The sequence below is a fragment of the Triticum urartu genome, chromosome 6A (assembly GCF_056163025.1).
Source record: "Triticum urartu cultivar PI428250 chromosome 6A, HENAU_Tu73, whole genome shotgun sequence".
NCBI classification, from domain to species: Eukaryota; Viridiplantae; Streptophyta; class Magnoliopsida; order Poales; family Poaceae; genus Triticum; species Triticum urartu.
The window spans coordinates 118,602,643-118,615,092 of NC_141878.1; the positions used below are offsets into that span (position 1 = coordinate 118,602,643).

The 12,450-nt window shown below is 45.4% G+C and overlaps 1 protein-coding gene and 1 pseudogene across 1 annotated transcript; one reads left to right on the forward strand and one right to left on the reverse strand.

Annotated features, from left to right (window-relative positions):
• Positions 1-594: 594 nt before the first annotated feature.
• LOC125514513 (putative glutathione S-transferase GSTU6) lies at positions 595-1,878 on the reverse strand. The gene is made up of 2 exons (XM_048679852.2): positions 1,379-1,878; positions 595-1,259 (listed from the first exon to the last, which is right to left on the reverse strand). Exons 1-2 carry the CDS (start codon positions 1,700-1,702, stop codon positions 894-896), a joined length of 690 nt encoding a protein of 229 aa, XP_048535809.1. The 5' UTR covers positions 1,703-1,878; the 3' UTR covers positions 595-893.
• A 3,785-nt stretch (positions 1,879-5,663) lies between these two features.
• LOC125516638 (putative aldo-keto reductase 3) lies at positions 5,664-11,613 on the forward strand (annotated as a pseudogene).
• The last annotated feature ends 837 nt before the right edge of the window (positions 11,614-12,450 follow it).

A 12,450-nucleotide genomic window follows, 5' to 3' on the forward strand; every position in this document is an offset into this window, starting at 1 on the left:
ATGGGTGCCTTGCTTGGGCATCGTTTTTTGTCCGCGCGGGCACAAACGGATGCGGCTGGACCAAATGGGTCGCCGCGTTGGGTTGCTCTAAGAGATTGGAAATTTTCCACCGACCTACCACAATCATGCTAGGCAGTAATGTGATGGATTGTTTCCAGTATGTCTGTTATCTGATCATTGATGTATGGTTGAGAGGCATTTCGATCTCTTTGGTAAATTACACCAAAATTTATTTTCCTGGACTTTCGACTGCTACAAAATTTAAGTCCCGCGACTTGTTTTCCACTCTGCATTGAGAGGTTTGGGGGCTTGCCAAAAGTTGGAGGTGTTGGTGCTATTTTTATTTTATCTTTTGAGGTGGCTGACCAAATTACCTCGATTGAGAAGTCTTTCAAGAAAACAATTTTTTTCTAGATTGAGGCTAATTTGACTGTTTTTGCATGCCTCTTTTGAAACATCTTACGAACTACAACAGCATGAATGCATGATTGATCAACAAACGGTCGCACAAATATATCTGCATTTCCAAAGCAAAGGTGCCAAGAAATATTGACTATTTTTCCTTTACTTGGTCTAGCTCAAATATCACTACAATGAATGAATATATATAAATTCAGACCAAAATTACCATAAATTTCAATTTGTAAGCATTTTGCTGGCAGTTTAAAAAAACTGTTGAGCACACTCTTGAAACAGAAAGAGAACCTCAACTAATACATGCACGCATTATAAATTTTGGGAACTCCACACAAAAGTAAAATATTAAAAACTCAAGGACATAATCAATACTGAATAAATGGACAACATGAGTTACTGGTACACTACTACATCAAGCAACCGAACAAACAACATTTAAAAATAACAAATTTTAATTATTTTGGATGTGTGCTCGCTCAGTTAGACGCTGCAGCGGCAACCTCTCGTGCCTTGGCGAACTCAAGCAGCCTGCCCACGTCCGGCAGGGCTGCCTTGGCCGCGTCGAGCCCGCTGAAGTGCTCCACCCACGCGGCCAGGAGCGGGGTCTTGGCAGCGTCGAAGATCTTGTCACCGGACAGCACCTCGGTTACCTTCATCCACGACAGCACGCCTCCCAGCGCAACGTCGACGAGCCCGACGCCGTCCCCGCCGAAGAAGCCCCCTCCCTTGGAGCACTCCCTCAGGGCCCCTTCCAGGACCTCCACCGCCGCGAACGCCTGCTTCTTTCCCTCGGATTTCTCCTCTGTCTTGCCCTTCAACCACTGCCTCCATGGGGCTACCAGCTGAAACACAGAGAAAGATAACGGTCAAAGATGCTCGTTGGATGCCTTAATAATAATATATCTACTGTAAATGGAAGGAACGGATGCCACTAGTTCAACCAATTGAGGATAATTTAAACCTTGTCGTCAACGTAGGCCACCCAGAAGCGAGCAACGGCGCGTTCGTAGGGGTCCACGGGCAGAAGCGACGGGCCGGTGCCGGTGAACACGCCGTCGATGTACTGCACAATGATCATGGACTCGCAGACCGGGGCGCCGTTGTGGATGAGCACGGGTATCTTCTTGTGCACCGGGTTGGACTTGAGGAGAAGCTCGCTCTTGTTGTACAGGTTCTCCTCCACGTCCTCGTAGCTCACGCCCTTGAAGGCGAGCGCCAGCTTCACCCTGGTAACAAACGGGCTTGGCCATGCGCCGAGCAGCTTGAGGTCATCTCCTCCGGCCATCTCCAACTAGCTAGCCTAGAACGATGGATGTGTGTGTGTGCGTGAAGGCTGAGATCGTTTTAGCTGTTTGTGATTTGCTGGGTACTGGCTTGATGAATGTATCGGAGGCATATCAACTGTTTATATAGTGACCATGTAATACGAACTGGAGTATACGTGCTGCTTCGAGGAGAGTGTCATCCGTGATGCCTGGGCGATCAGCAGATGCCGTCCTTGTAGTGCGTCGATGGATTTTTAAAGGCCTTTTGTTGGTTTCCTTCAATCATGCTTGACTGTGGAGATGCGTCTGTCTTAACTTATACACTTGAAATGTAGTTGAATTATTTCTGAGGCGCCACGTGCTGCTGCCTCCCCTCGCGCAAGCCCTTCCGTCAGCAGACCATCCATACAGGCGTCAATTTTTCTGACTTGGTTGCGAGCAGATGATTAAAATACCGTAGCTACAAGTTACAACAACATCCGCCTCTTTTGTCACTGAATGTGGAGATTGTATCTGGATTAAAATTTCAATGGCATAATTTTAAAAGGACCACCTACTCAACAGTTGCTCTTTTTTTGTGTGTGCTTTCCATCGATTTCGTTCAATCCAACTCCTGCTGGCCATCATCCTCCCCACCCCTTTTATGAAAAAGGGTTTCTCCTCGCTTTAGATTATAAAGCAACCGCCACAACAACATCTCTACTAGATACATTGTTCATCTTCTTCTTAGAACCGTCCCTGACACCCGCCCAACCGCCCGCTCCTTCCCCCTTGGCAGGCGAGCACCGCCTTGTAACCCCAACATGGCAGAGCATTTGCCTCCGCCGCCCTACAGCCGTCCCCGCCTCCCCGGCTTCCCTCTAGACCACACCAGATTCTAACCGGCAGCCCACCAGCACCCCCCCCCCCTGCCCTCACACGAACCCATTAACCTTTGACTCCTCCAGCAACACCACTGATGTGTCGTCCCTCGCCGTTGGCAACTTTGGAAGCACTGTGACGTGGTGGTCTTTCAGGGCTTGCCCCCATCGCTACCTCGGCTGCTACAGTTGTATAGGGAAGATGTCGTGCTTTGGCGTGTTCGCTTGCCTGCTGCCCTTAAACATGCATCAGATGCGTGGCTAGGCTGCCTGGTTGGTCCTTGGGCCACCTGATGGTTGCCTTGCCCCCCACCCCCCCCCCCCCCCCCAAACTCTTCCCTCTCCCCTACTCTCCTTGTAAAAATGTACCTATGCATGTTGTCTTACTTGGGCATTTTGGCCCCGATATATGAAAATTCAGGTGGGGAAAACTTCCCTCGATGAAAATTCAAAAAAAAAAGTTTTGATGAAAATGATCATGAATAATGTTTGGATTATTCCCTCCATCCCATAATGTAAGAGCATTTTTTTCACTACTGTAGTGTCAAAAATACTCTTATATTATGGGACAGAAGAAGTAGTTTACAAGCATTGGGACCACAATTGCACTACAAAAGTATAAGAGCGCTGGATGGTTGGTTAGTCTCCCAAAAGAAGAGGAAAGAATGCATTGTTGGTGATTATACAACCGTTGTGGTGCCCATCAACAAAAGCAGAGGGTAAAACAGTGTGCTAAAAAAACACAGGGTAAAACATGTAGAAAATATTTGAACATTGATTATTTGTATTGTATTGATCTCATCGTCATATGGGACATATATAGAAGTACAAACTTGAAGGGTAAGAAGCCTAGAGACTTGTGGTACAAGAAGATGTTTTATATCTACAATATTTTAATTTATCTCTAGTTCGTAATCTCCAATGTGTTTGTATTCTAACATTCCCCCTCAGTCATAGCGGGAGTGAAGCTAATGATTACGACAAAATTTGAAGTATTGCGCTTATGTCGTCTTCTCCGCTGCGCCATCATCAATTGCATTTCTGATGGGTCGGCGCCTAGGGTAGTGACTACGTCCCCTTCTGTGCCTTCCTTGTCTTTCCTTCCCTCCCGCAGTCACAGCAGGAGTGGCATGGACGCTAGTGACAACACAGACGATGTTGACTGGAGTTGTTGCCGATGAGTTATTGTAGACGTAGCTATTAATATGGATGTTGAGGTAGCCTTGATCGAGGTAGTCGTGTTCTGGAGTGCTGATGGTCGATACTTTCATGTAGTAGCTTGCTTTTGTGCCTTGTATCTACCATTTGGCGTTGCATCCTCGTTTTTTCTCTTATTTTCTGTTGTTTTGTTTGTTGTTATTTTGATATGGTGTACTAGTACTTTTTTAACTTCTCATGATCAATAAAAGCTAGTATCCCTACTATCCTCGGAGCAAATGTAGCAGATCCGACATGTTGGCAGCCTTGTGGAGCGAGCTCCATATGCATTTTGGAGGCTACCAAGATGATGCGCATACTCAGAGCCTCCATATTGGCTGCCTCCATATCGTAGGACTTAGTCGACAACATGACATATTTTGCCACAATCTCTCTGCCATCCCCATGTGAGGTGGGGGAGGGGGGCATGTGATGTTTCCTTCACAACACAAACAACTGTCATATGAAGTGCACTTTAAAGTTGGCTTCGATGCATCAAATATGGAGGCGGGGAGGCCAGATATGGAGGACGCTTCATAAATTATGGCAATTTTGATAGGTATGGCGACTCTGGTAGACTGTTATTCTGTTTGACATAATCGTCATATCGGTAGTTATTATGGCAATTGGTCCATTACGATGAGTCTGCTAAAAAACATAGGATTGCAGTGTCATACACATTTGAATATTACATAATTCTGATTTGTTTGATTGCATCATAGAAAAAACAAAAAAAAATTCTTTTTTCAAGGGGTTTGAGTGGATGCTAAAATTCTTATGAAATGTAGTACAACGAAAACTTTAGAAAAAATTTCTACAAAATCCAGTCCTTTGAAATAAACGACTAGCATATGAAAGATTCCTGAATCCGTTCAAAATACCTATGAAAATCCTTCGAATCAAAGAGAAATTAAGGAAGTGATCTTGACTAAGGACAACTTGACAAAGCGTAGTTGGGAGGATAGTAAATGGTGTTGTTTCTGTGATAAAGATGAATTCATCCAACATCTTTTTTCCTCAAATGCCCACTAGCCAAGTTACTGTGGCGTACAGTACATATCTCTTTTAATGCCAGTCCTCCTAATAGCATTGTCACTTTATTTGGGACATGGTTAAATGGAGTAGAGTTTAATAGCGACGCATATTCGAGTCGGAGTGTGTATATTACTTTGAACTATACGGTATTGTTGGAATGACATAATTTTTAACCGACAAACATCACAAAATTTACTCGGAAGTAGCATGTGGCATATGAGTGCAACTGTTGGGAGACGGTACCACATGATACTTACAACCGGTTTAAATGGCCGTCCAATAATAGAATAGGTGTTTAGTCATCTTGTCCTTATTTTACCGGTTGTGGCAATTTTTATTTTATTTAAGCTTGATTTGTGAACTTATATCAAACTACTTACTTGATGGCCACTTTGATAATATGGTTGTATACATTATTTTGATGTAGAGACCAGAGATAATTCTTTAAAAAACCCATATCATGTGTCAGGTTGTGATGGAATCAAACTTAAATCCAAAAAAGAAATCACAAGGCTAACCATCCTCTGCCGAGAAGGAGCTCGTTGGTGAAGGGCCCGTAGGCGTCGGAGGTGTCCAGGAGAGTGACGCCGGCGGCGACGGCGTGGCGGAGGAGCGCGAGCATGTCGTCGTCTGGCTTCGCGGGGCCGTAGTTGCCGGACATGCCCATGCAGCCGAGGCCCTGCGCGGAGACCTCCAGCCCCTGCGAGCCCAGCTTCATCCGAGGCACCGTCCGCTTGGCCATGATGAACTAGCTAGCTGCTCACGGGTGATGATCGTCCTGTGTGACCTATGCGGGGCTAAATTTTATGTTTGGACCCTTTTATGCGATCTATTCAAGATTTGACTCTAATTTGAAAAAAAATTAAGATCTGACTCTTTTGCTACCGCCATGGCGGTAGGGTATAACAGCCTACCGCCAAGGTCCCTGGCCGTAGGGTTGCATGCCCTATCGCCAAAAACCTCCTAAATATTGAATATAGTGCGTGCTTGTGCTTACCGCCAAGCACCTTGGCGATAGGGTTGTGCAGGCTACCGCCAGCCCGGTTGGCGGTAGCGATGTTTCCTACCGTCAAAGTCCCTGACGGTAAGCTGTTAGACCCTATCTTCATGGACTCTGGCGGTAATAAAAGGGTTAGATATTGAATTTTTTTTAAACTAGGGCCAAATCTTGAATAAGTTTCAGAAAATGGTCAAAACATGAAAATTTGCCCCTTCGCAGCGCTGGCGAGACCGCTTTAAAATGATTTTTGTTTTCTTTCGGCCTCCTGTCTGTGTGTTGACGGAAGTGCTTGCATCACGCATCAACAGAGATTCTTTTTCCGCTTTAGTCTACTGAATGTGACCAAAGACATGGTAAGTTTAATCAACCACGGAGCCGCTGGTAGCACTAGCAGCCTGATCCCTTTTTACATTTTTTCTTGCGGGTGCCCTTTTTACATTTCTGCTCTCATCAAATTTTAGACATGTGCTTGTTCTCATGTGCAGTAAATATTTCAGGCAAGGCAGTGTTTTAATTCCAAGGAAATAGGGAAGGCGATGGTTATGAAAGTGAGCCTTGTGATGCAAATAGAGAGGAGTGCAGGGAGGGTTATTGGCGACGGCGACCGGTGGGGTGGGAGTGCAGGTGGCCACCAAGTTCGGGGTCAAGTTCACCGAGGCGCCGCCGGGGTGAGAGTTCTGCGGCTCGCCGGCGTACGTCCGGCAGGCGTGCGAGGCCAGCCTGCGGCGCCTTGGAGTCGACTGCATCGATCTCTACTACCAGCACCGCATCGACACCCGTCTGCCCATCGAGATCACGGTCAGCCTTGTTCCAGGATCCAGGCAGATGTCCTCGATCATCACAGCAAAGAAAAGTTCAGTCACTCGCGAACCGTATCTTCTATTTTCACAGCTGACCAGCTGTTTGTTTTGCCACTAGATGGGGGAGCTGAAGAAGCAGGTGGAGGAGGGGAAGATAAAAGTACGTGGGCTTGTCGGAGGCCTCCGCTTCCATCATAAGGCCAATTCCACCGTGCGATCTCAAATGGACGTCTGTTTTATCCGGATTCTGTCCATTTGAATAGAACGATGAGGTCGTGTTCAAGCGTGTCCTAGGATGCGGTGGCCGTGCGCCCAACGCGCGGCTCATTCCCTTTGCCCCATCCTATCCGCCAGGTCAAAAATGCCCATATTTTCATTAAAACTAATTTTACAACCCAAATATTTGTCTGAAAATTATAATAGTTTTACAACCAAATCTAAATTGTCTTAACTGAACATAAAATGGACCAATACATCTATTGATTGCCAATGTGATCCCATACGTGTTCAACCAAGTCATTTTGAAGATTCAAATGAGTGTGCCAATCACATATCTCACGATGGAATTGAGCAAATTGTTCAAATGTGGCCGGGTCTTGATGCAGGGGCTCAATATTTTCACCTTGATAATCAAATCATTGGTCGAAAATACTCTCATCATGCTCGTCCTCGACGATCATGTTGTGCATAATCACACAAGCAGTCATCACTTTCCAAAGCTTTCTTTCATCCCATGACAGTGCAGGGTTTCGAATGATACCCCCCCGGGATTGAAGCACACCAAAAGCACGTTCCACATCCTTTCTAACACTCTCTTGCATTTGGGCAAATCTCTTTCTCTTCTCACCTTGAGGTTTCGAGATTGTTTTAACAAAAGTTGACCACTGAGGATATATGTCATCTGCTAGATAGTATCCCTTATTGTACTGGTGGCCGTTGATCTCAAAGTTGACAGGTGGGGAGTGGCCTTCTGCAAGCCTCGCGAAGACTGGAGAACGCTGCAGCACGTTGATATCATTGTGAGAACCTGCCATGCCGAAAAAAGAATGCCATGTCCAAAGATCCTGTGATGCCACCGCTTCTAATATGACAGTGCACCCGTTGACATGCCCCTTGTACTGGCCCTGCCAAGCAAATGAACAGTTCTTCCACTCCCATGCATACAATCTATGTTGCCAAGCATGCCTGGAAAGCCTCTAACTGCATTGGTCGTCAACAATCTCTCGGTATCAGCGGCAGTTGGCGGCCTCAAGTACTCTGGGCCAAACACCTCGATCACAGCCTGGCAAAACTTGTACGTTGACATCAGATATGTTGTCTCACTCATACGCACATACTCATCCACCAGATCGCCTGGAATTTCATATGCAAGCATGCAGATGGCCGTGGTGCATTTCTGGTAAGAGGAGAATCCAAATTTGCCAAGGGCATCCGTCTTGCACTCGAAGTATGGGTCATGAGCAACCACTCCCTCTCGAATATGATTGAACACATGCCTTGACATTCGAAAACGGCAACGGGATTTATCCGGCTTGAAGAACGGGGTGTTGGCAAAGTAATCGGCATAGAGCAGGGCGTGGCCTCTCTCCCTGTTGCGGTTCAGGTTGGGAGCACGGCCAGGGACTGACCCCCTGTACCGAGGAAGCTGCCGTTGAATGTGGTCGTGAACGACCAGTGCAGCCACCACAAGATCTTCATCATCCGACGATGAATCATCCTATGAACAAAGGAAGTGATGGAAGTGAAAGTGTGTTATATCGACTAGAGCGGGGGTGAATAGGCGATTTTTATGAAAGTCTTCAAAACATGGAAGTTTCGAAGACAAATGATAGAAATGAACCTATTTCCATGCAGCAGAAGATAGACTACACTAGACAGACAATAGTCAAGCATTCAATGAAGTGAAACCATAATGACTAATAGTAGCTAGGCAGTAAGGATCAGGTACACGGTGAAGACAAATAGATAAAGCAAATAGGCACTGACTTTACAAGAGCCAATTGTAAATAAAGAGATGAGAAGGATAGAACCAGTGTGCGTGACGGAGACAAAGATTTGGTAGACCAGTTCCAACTGCTGTGACAGTTGTACGTCTGGTTAGGGCGGATAGGTATTTAAGCCTGAGGATACTTAGTCCCGGACACTTAGTCCTGAGCACGCAGCTCAGAACACTTAGTCCTCTTCGTATTCCCCTTGAGCTAAGGTCACACAAACCTCGCCCAATCACTCTGGTAAGTCTTCAAGGTAAACTTCCAAACCTTCACAGACTTCGTTCACCGACGATCCACAATGACTCTTGGATGCTCAGAACGCGACGCCTAACCGGCTGGAGGATTCACAGTCCTCAAGTGCAATAAGTCTTCAGATCACACAGACAAGAAGACTTAAGTGATGCCTAACACTCTTTGGCTCTGGGTGGTTAGGGCTTTATCCTCTCAAAGAATTCTCTCTCAAAGGCTTCGAGGTGGGTTGCTCTCAAACGACAAAAGCCGTACTTTAACTCTGAGCAGCCAACCGTTTATGGTTGTAGGGGGTGGGCTATTTATAGCCACTAGGCAACCCGACCTGATTTGTCCGAAATGACCCTGGGTCACTAAGGAACTGACACGTGTTCCAACGGTCAGATTTCAAACACATACACGGCAACTTTACTTGGGCTACAAGCAAAGCTGACTTGTCCAACTCTGAACAAGATTCGCTCTCATAGTCTTCACTCGAAGACATAGGATTTTGGTTAAGCATCACTTCAGTCATTCTGACTGGTTTTCTTGGACCCCACTTAACAGTACGGTGGTTCCTCTCAACAAAGAAGAAAAAGAACTACGAAAGATCTAAGTCTTCGCGCTCCCTAGTCTTCATGCGATGTCTTCTCTTGTCATAGTCTTCAAGGTGAATGTCTTCACTTACCACCTTTGACTTCAATGTCTTCATACATTTTTAGGGGTCATCTCTGATACGAAAACCGAATCAATGAGGGACTTCTACCTGTGTTATCCTACAATTCTCACAAACACATTGGCCCCTCAACTAGGTTTGTCGTCAATACTCCAAAACCAACTAGGGGTGGCACTGGATGCACTTACAGGAAGAAAAACTCGTCTCCATTGTCCATACCTTTGTGGGCAAAATGCCGAACACCTTGCGGTCATGGTGGTGAAGAGGCCGCGATGATCACTTCGGCGCAGCAGGGGTGGTTGCCGGCCGGCTACTGACCGCTCTGGAGCTCTCGTCGGAAGTTGCCGAGGCCGCCGTGGTACGTCGCCGGCGGTCGTCTTCGCTCTGCGACCGACAAAGACGGCGACGGCCAAACCTCTGATCGACGGCCAAAACTACGGCCAAAGCGCGGGCGTGGTGGTGGCCATGTCGAGATGTGGTTTGGTAGGGACGGCCGGGGGCTGCGCGGTGAGGAGGCGGCCGGAGAATAGCGGCGGCGCCGGCGGCGGGGCGGGAGAGAGAGGGTGGAAGCGTTGGGAGCGGAGGGACTGCTAGTGTCCCCGATAGACGGGCCACGTGGGGGGACAAGGGCGTGCGTCCAGGCCATCCGCGCGCGTCTGTTTCACCCCAAACCGAGCGCAAGTTTGGGTCGGTGATGGATCAAAAACGGACGAAATCCGGATATTTGTCTGTTTGAGACCGCGCGCTGGGCCACATTATTCGTTTGTTTTGTCCCAAACGAACGCGCGCGGATAGGATGGGATCGCACGGTGGAGTTGGTCTAGAAGAGCCCACGCCGTTCATCCCATCACCGCGGTGCAGCTTGAGTGGTCCCTCTGGACCACAGACTCTGAAGATGAGATCATCCCTACCTGCAGGTCCAAACCATTTCATTTCATTTCAATTCAGGCATAATGCATAGTTACATTGTTCTCTTCTTACTCTGCAACTGTCAACATATTTATATGTTGGTTCGTTCTACAAGGAGCTTGGCATCGGCATAGTGGCATACAGCCCCCTTGGCAGGGGATTCTTCGGCTCAGGAGCAAAGTCGGCAGATAATCGTCAGACCACGACATCCGCAAGGTAATGCATTTTCATCTTGAATACATAGTCCGAATTTCATGATCACACAGTATACAAAATTTGGTTTCAACCCATTTCATCTGTGCAGAATCTGCCTCGGTTCCAAGCCGACAACCTGGAGCACAACCAGTTGATCTTCGAGAGGGTGAACGAGATGGTGACGAGGAAAGGATGCACGCCGTCGCAGCTCACTCTGGCCTGGGTACACCACTAGGGACCGGACGTGTGCCCGATCCCGGGGACTACTAAAATGGACAACTTCGACAGCAACCTCGCGGCGCTCGCCCTCAGGCTTACCCCCGAGGAGATGGCCGAGCTAGAATCTTACACCGCCGCGGACGCTGTGAAAGGGTTCAGGACCTACAATGCAACGAACACGTGGATGAGCTCGGATACCCCTCCGCTCGAGTCGTTCAAGGGAGAGTGACTGACTAATAGCGTCACTCCACCTTTATGCTTACCACCTTAGATGACTCCCCTGTGCCTTGATGATTTACTAGAGGCAAATGCGCGCTTCACCGCTCCGTTCTTCACTCGTTGGAGAACTCTTTTATATCTAGAAGATTATTAAAATTGGTTGTTTTGTTTGGATTTTTTTCTATGTTGACTTGTCTTTAAATTATGTTTTGGCGGTGCCTTTTTATCCATATATCGTGTCAGGTTGATGTTGAAAATAGTATTTGTTTTGAGAGGAGAATCGAGTTGTTTGCTGCGTGGTTGTGGTGTCTTCACTTTTTTGACCTCGTTATCAGTTAGTGGTAGTCATTTAAGCATCTTTGGAGTTCCTGTTCCACGATAAAACCGTGAAATTGTTGTTATAATGCCCACATGGGCCGGTCCACGAAGCTCTCGTTTGCTTAGCTTTTATTTGCTCGCCCCACTATTATAGCTTAGATAAATTGGCTATCTGTTTTAAATTTGGAAATTTTAATTTAATTAAAATATATTCAAGGATTTCAAAAATATTTGAAATCGTAAAAATTAAAGAATTTTAGAAAAAATTCATGAATTTTAAAAATCCACAAGTTGAATATGTTTTCCAAATTTAAAAAATGTAATAAATATTATTGAATCTAAAAATGTGAATTGTAATTTTTATTTTCACAGATTTTAATAAGCTTAAAATGTGTAAAAAAGAAAAAGAGAAGGAGAAATAGAACTAAACAGCACACAACCTTACGTGTACGACCCTCACCGATCCCACAACCCTCGAAGAACCAGAACGCTTAAATTATGGGGCTTCAAATTTTAAAAATGTTCACAGACATTTAAATTGATTATGAAATATCCATGAATTTAATAAATATTAATGAATCTAAAAATGTGAATTGTAATTATTATTTTTCTTTTTAATGTTCAAATTTGAATAAGTGCCCATGAATTACAATGTGTAAAAAAATAAAAATGAGAAGGAAAATAAAATTAAACAGGACACACCTTACAGGTAGGGCCCTTAGCGGTTTCACAACCCTCAAAGCACCAGAACGCTTCAAATCATGGGAGCTTAGTATGTTTTCCAAATTTCAAAAATGTAATAAATATTATTGAATCTAAAAATGTGAATTGTAAATTTTTTTATTCACGGATTTCAATAAGCACTCATGAATTAAAATGTGTAAAAAAGAAAAAGAGAAGAAGAAATAGAACTAAACAGCACACAACCTTACGTGTACGACCCTCAGCGGTCCCACAATCCTCGAAGAACCAGAACGCTTAAATCATGGGGCTTTCAAATTTTAAAAATGTTCACAAACATTTAAATTGATTATGAAATATCCACGAATTTAATAAATATTAATGAATCTAAAAATGTGAATTGTAATTATTATTTTTCTTTTTAATGTTCAAATTTGAAT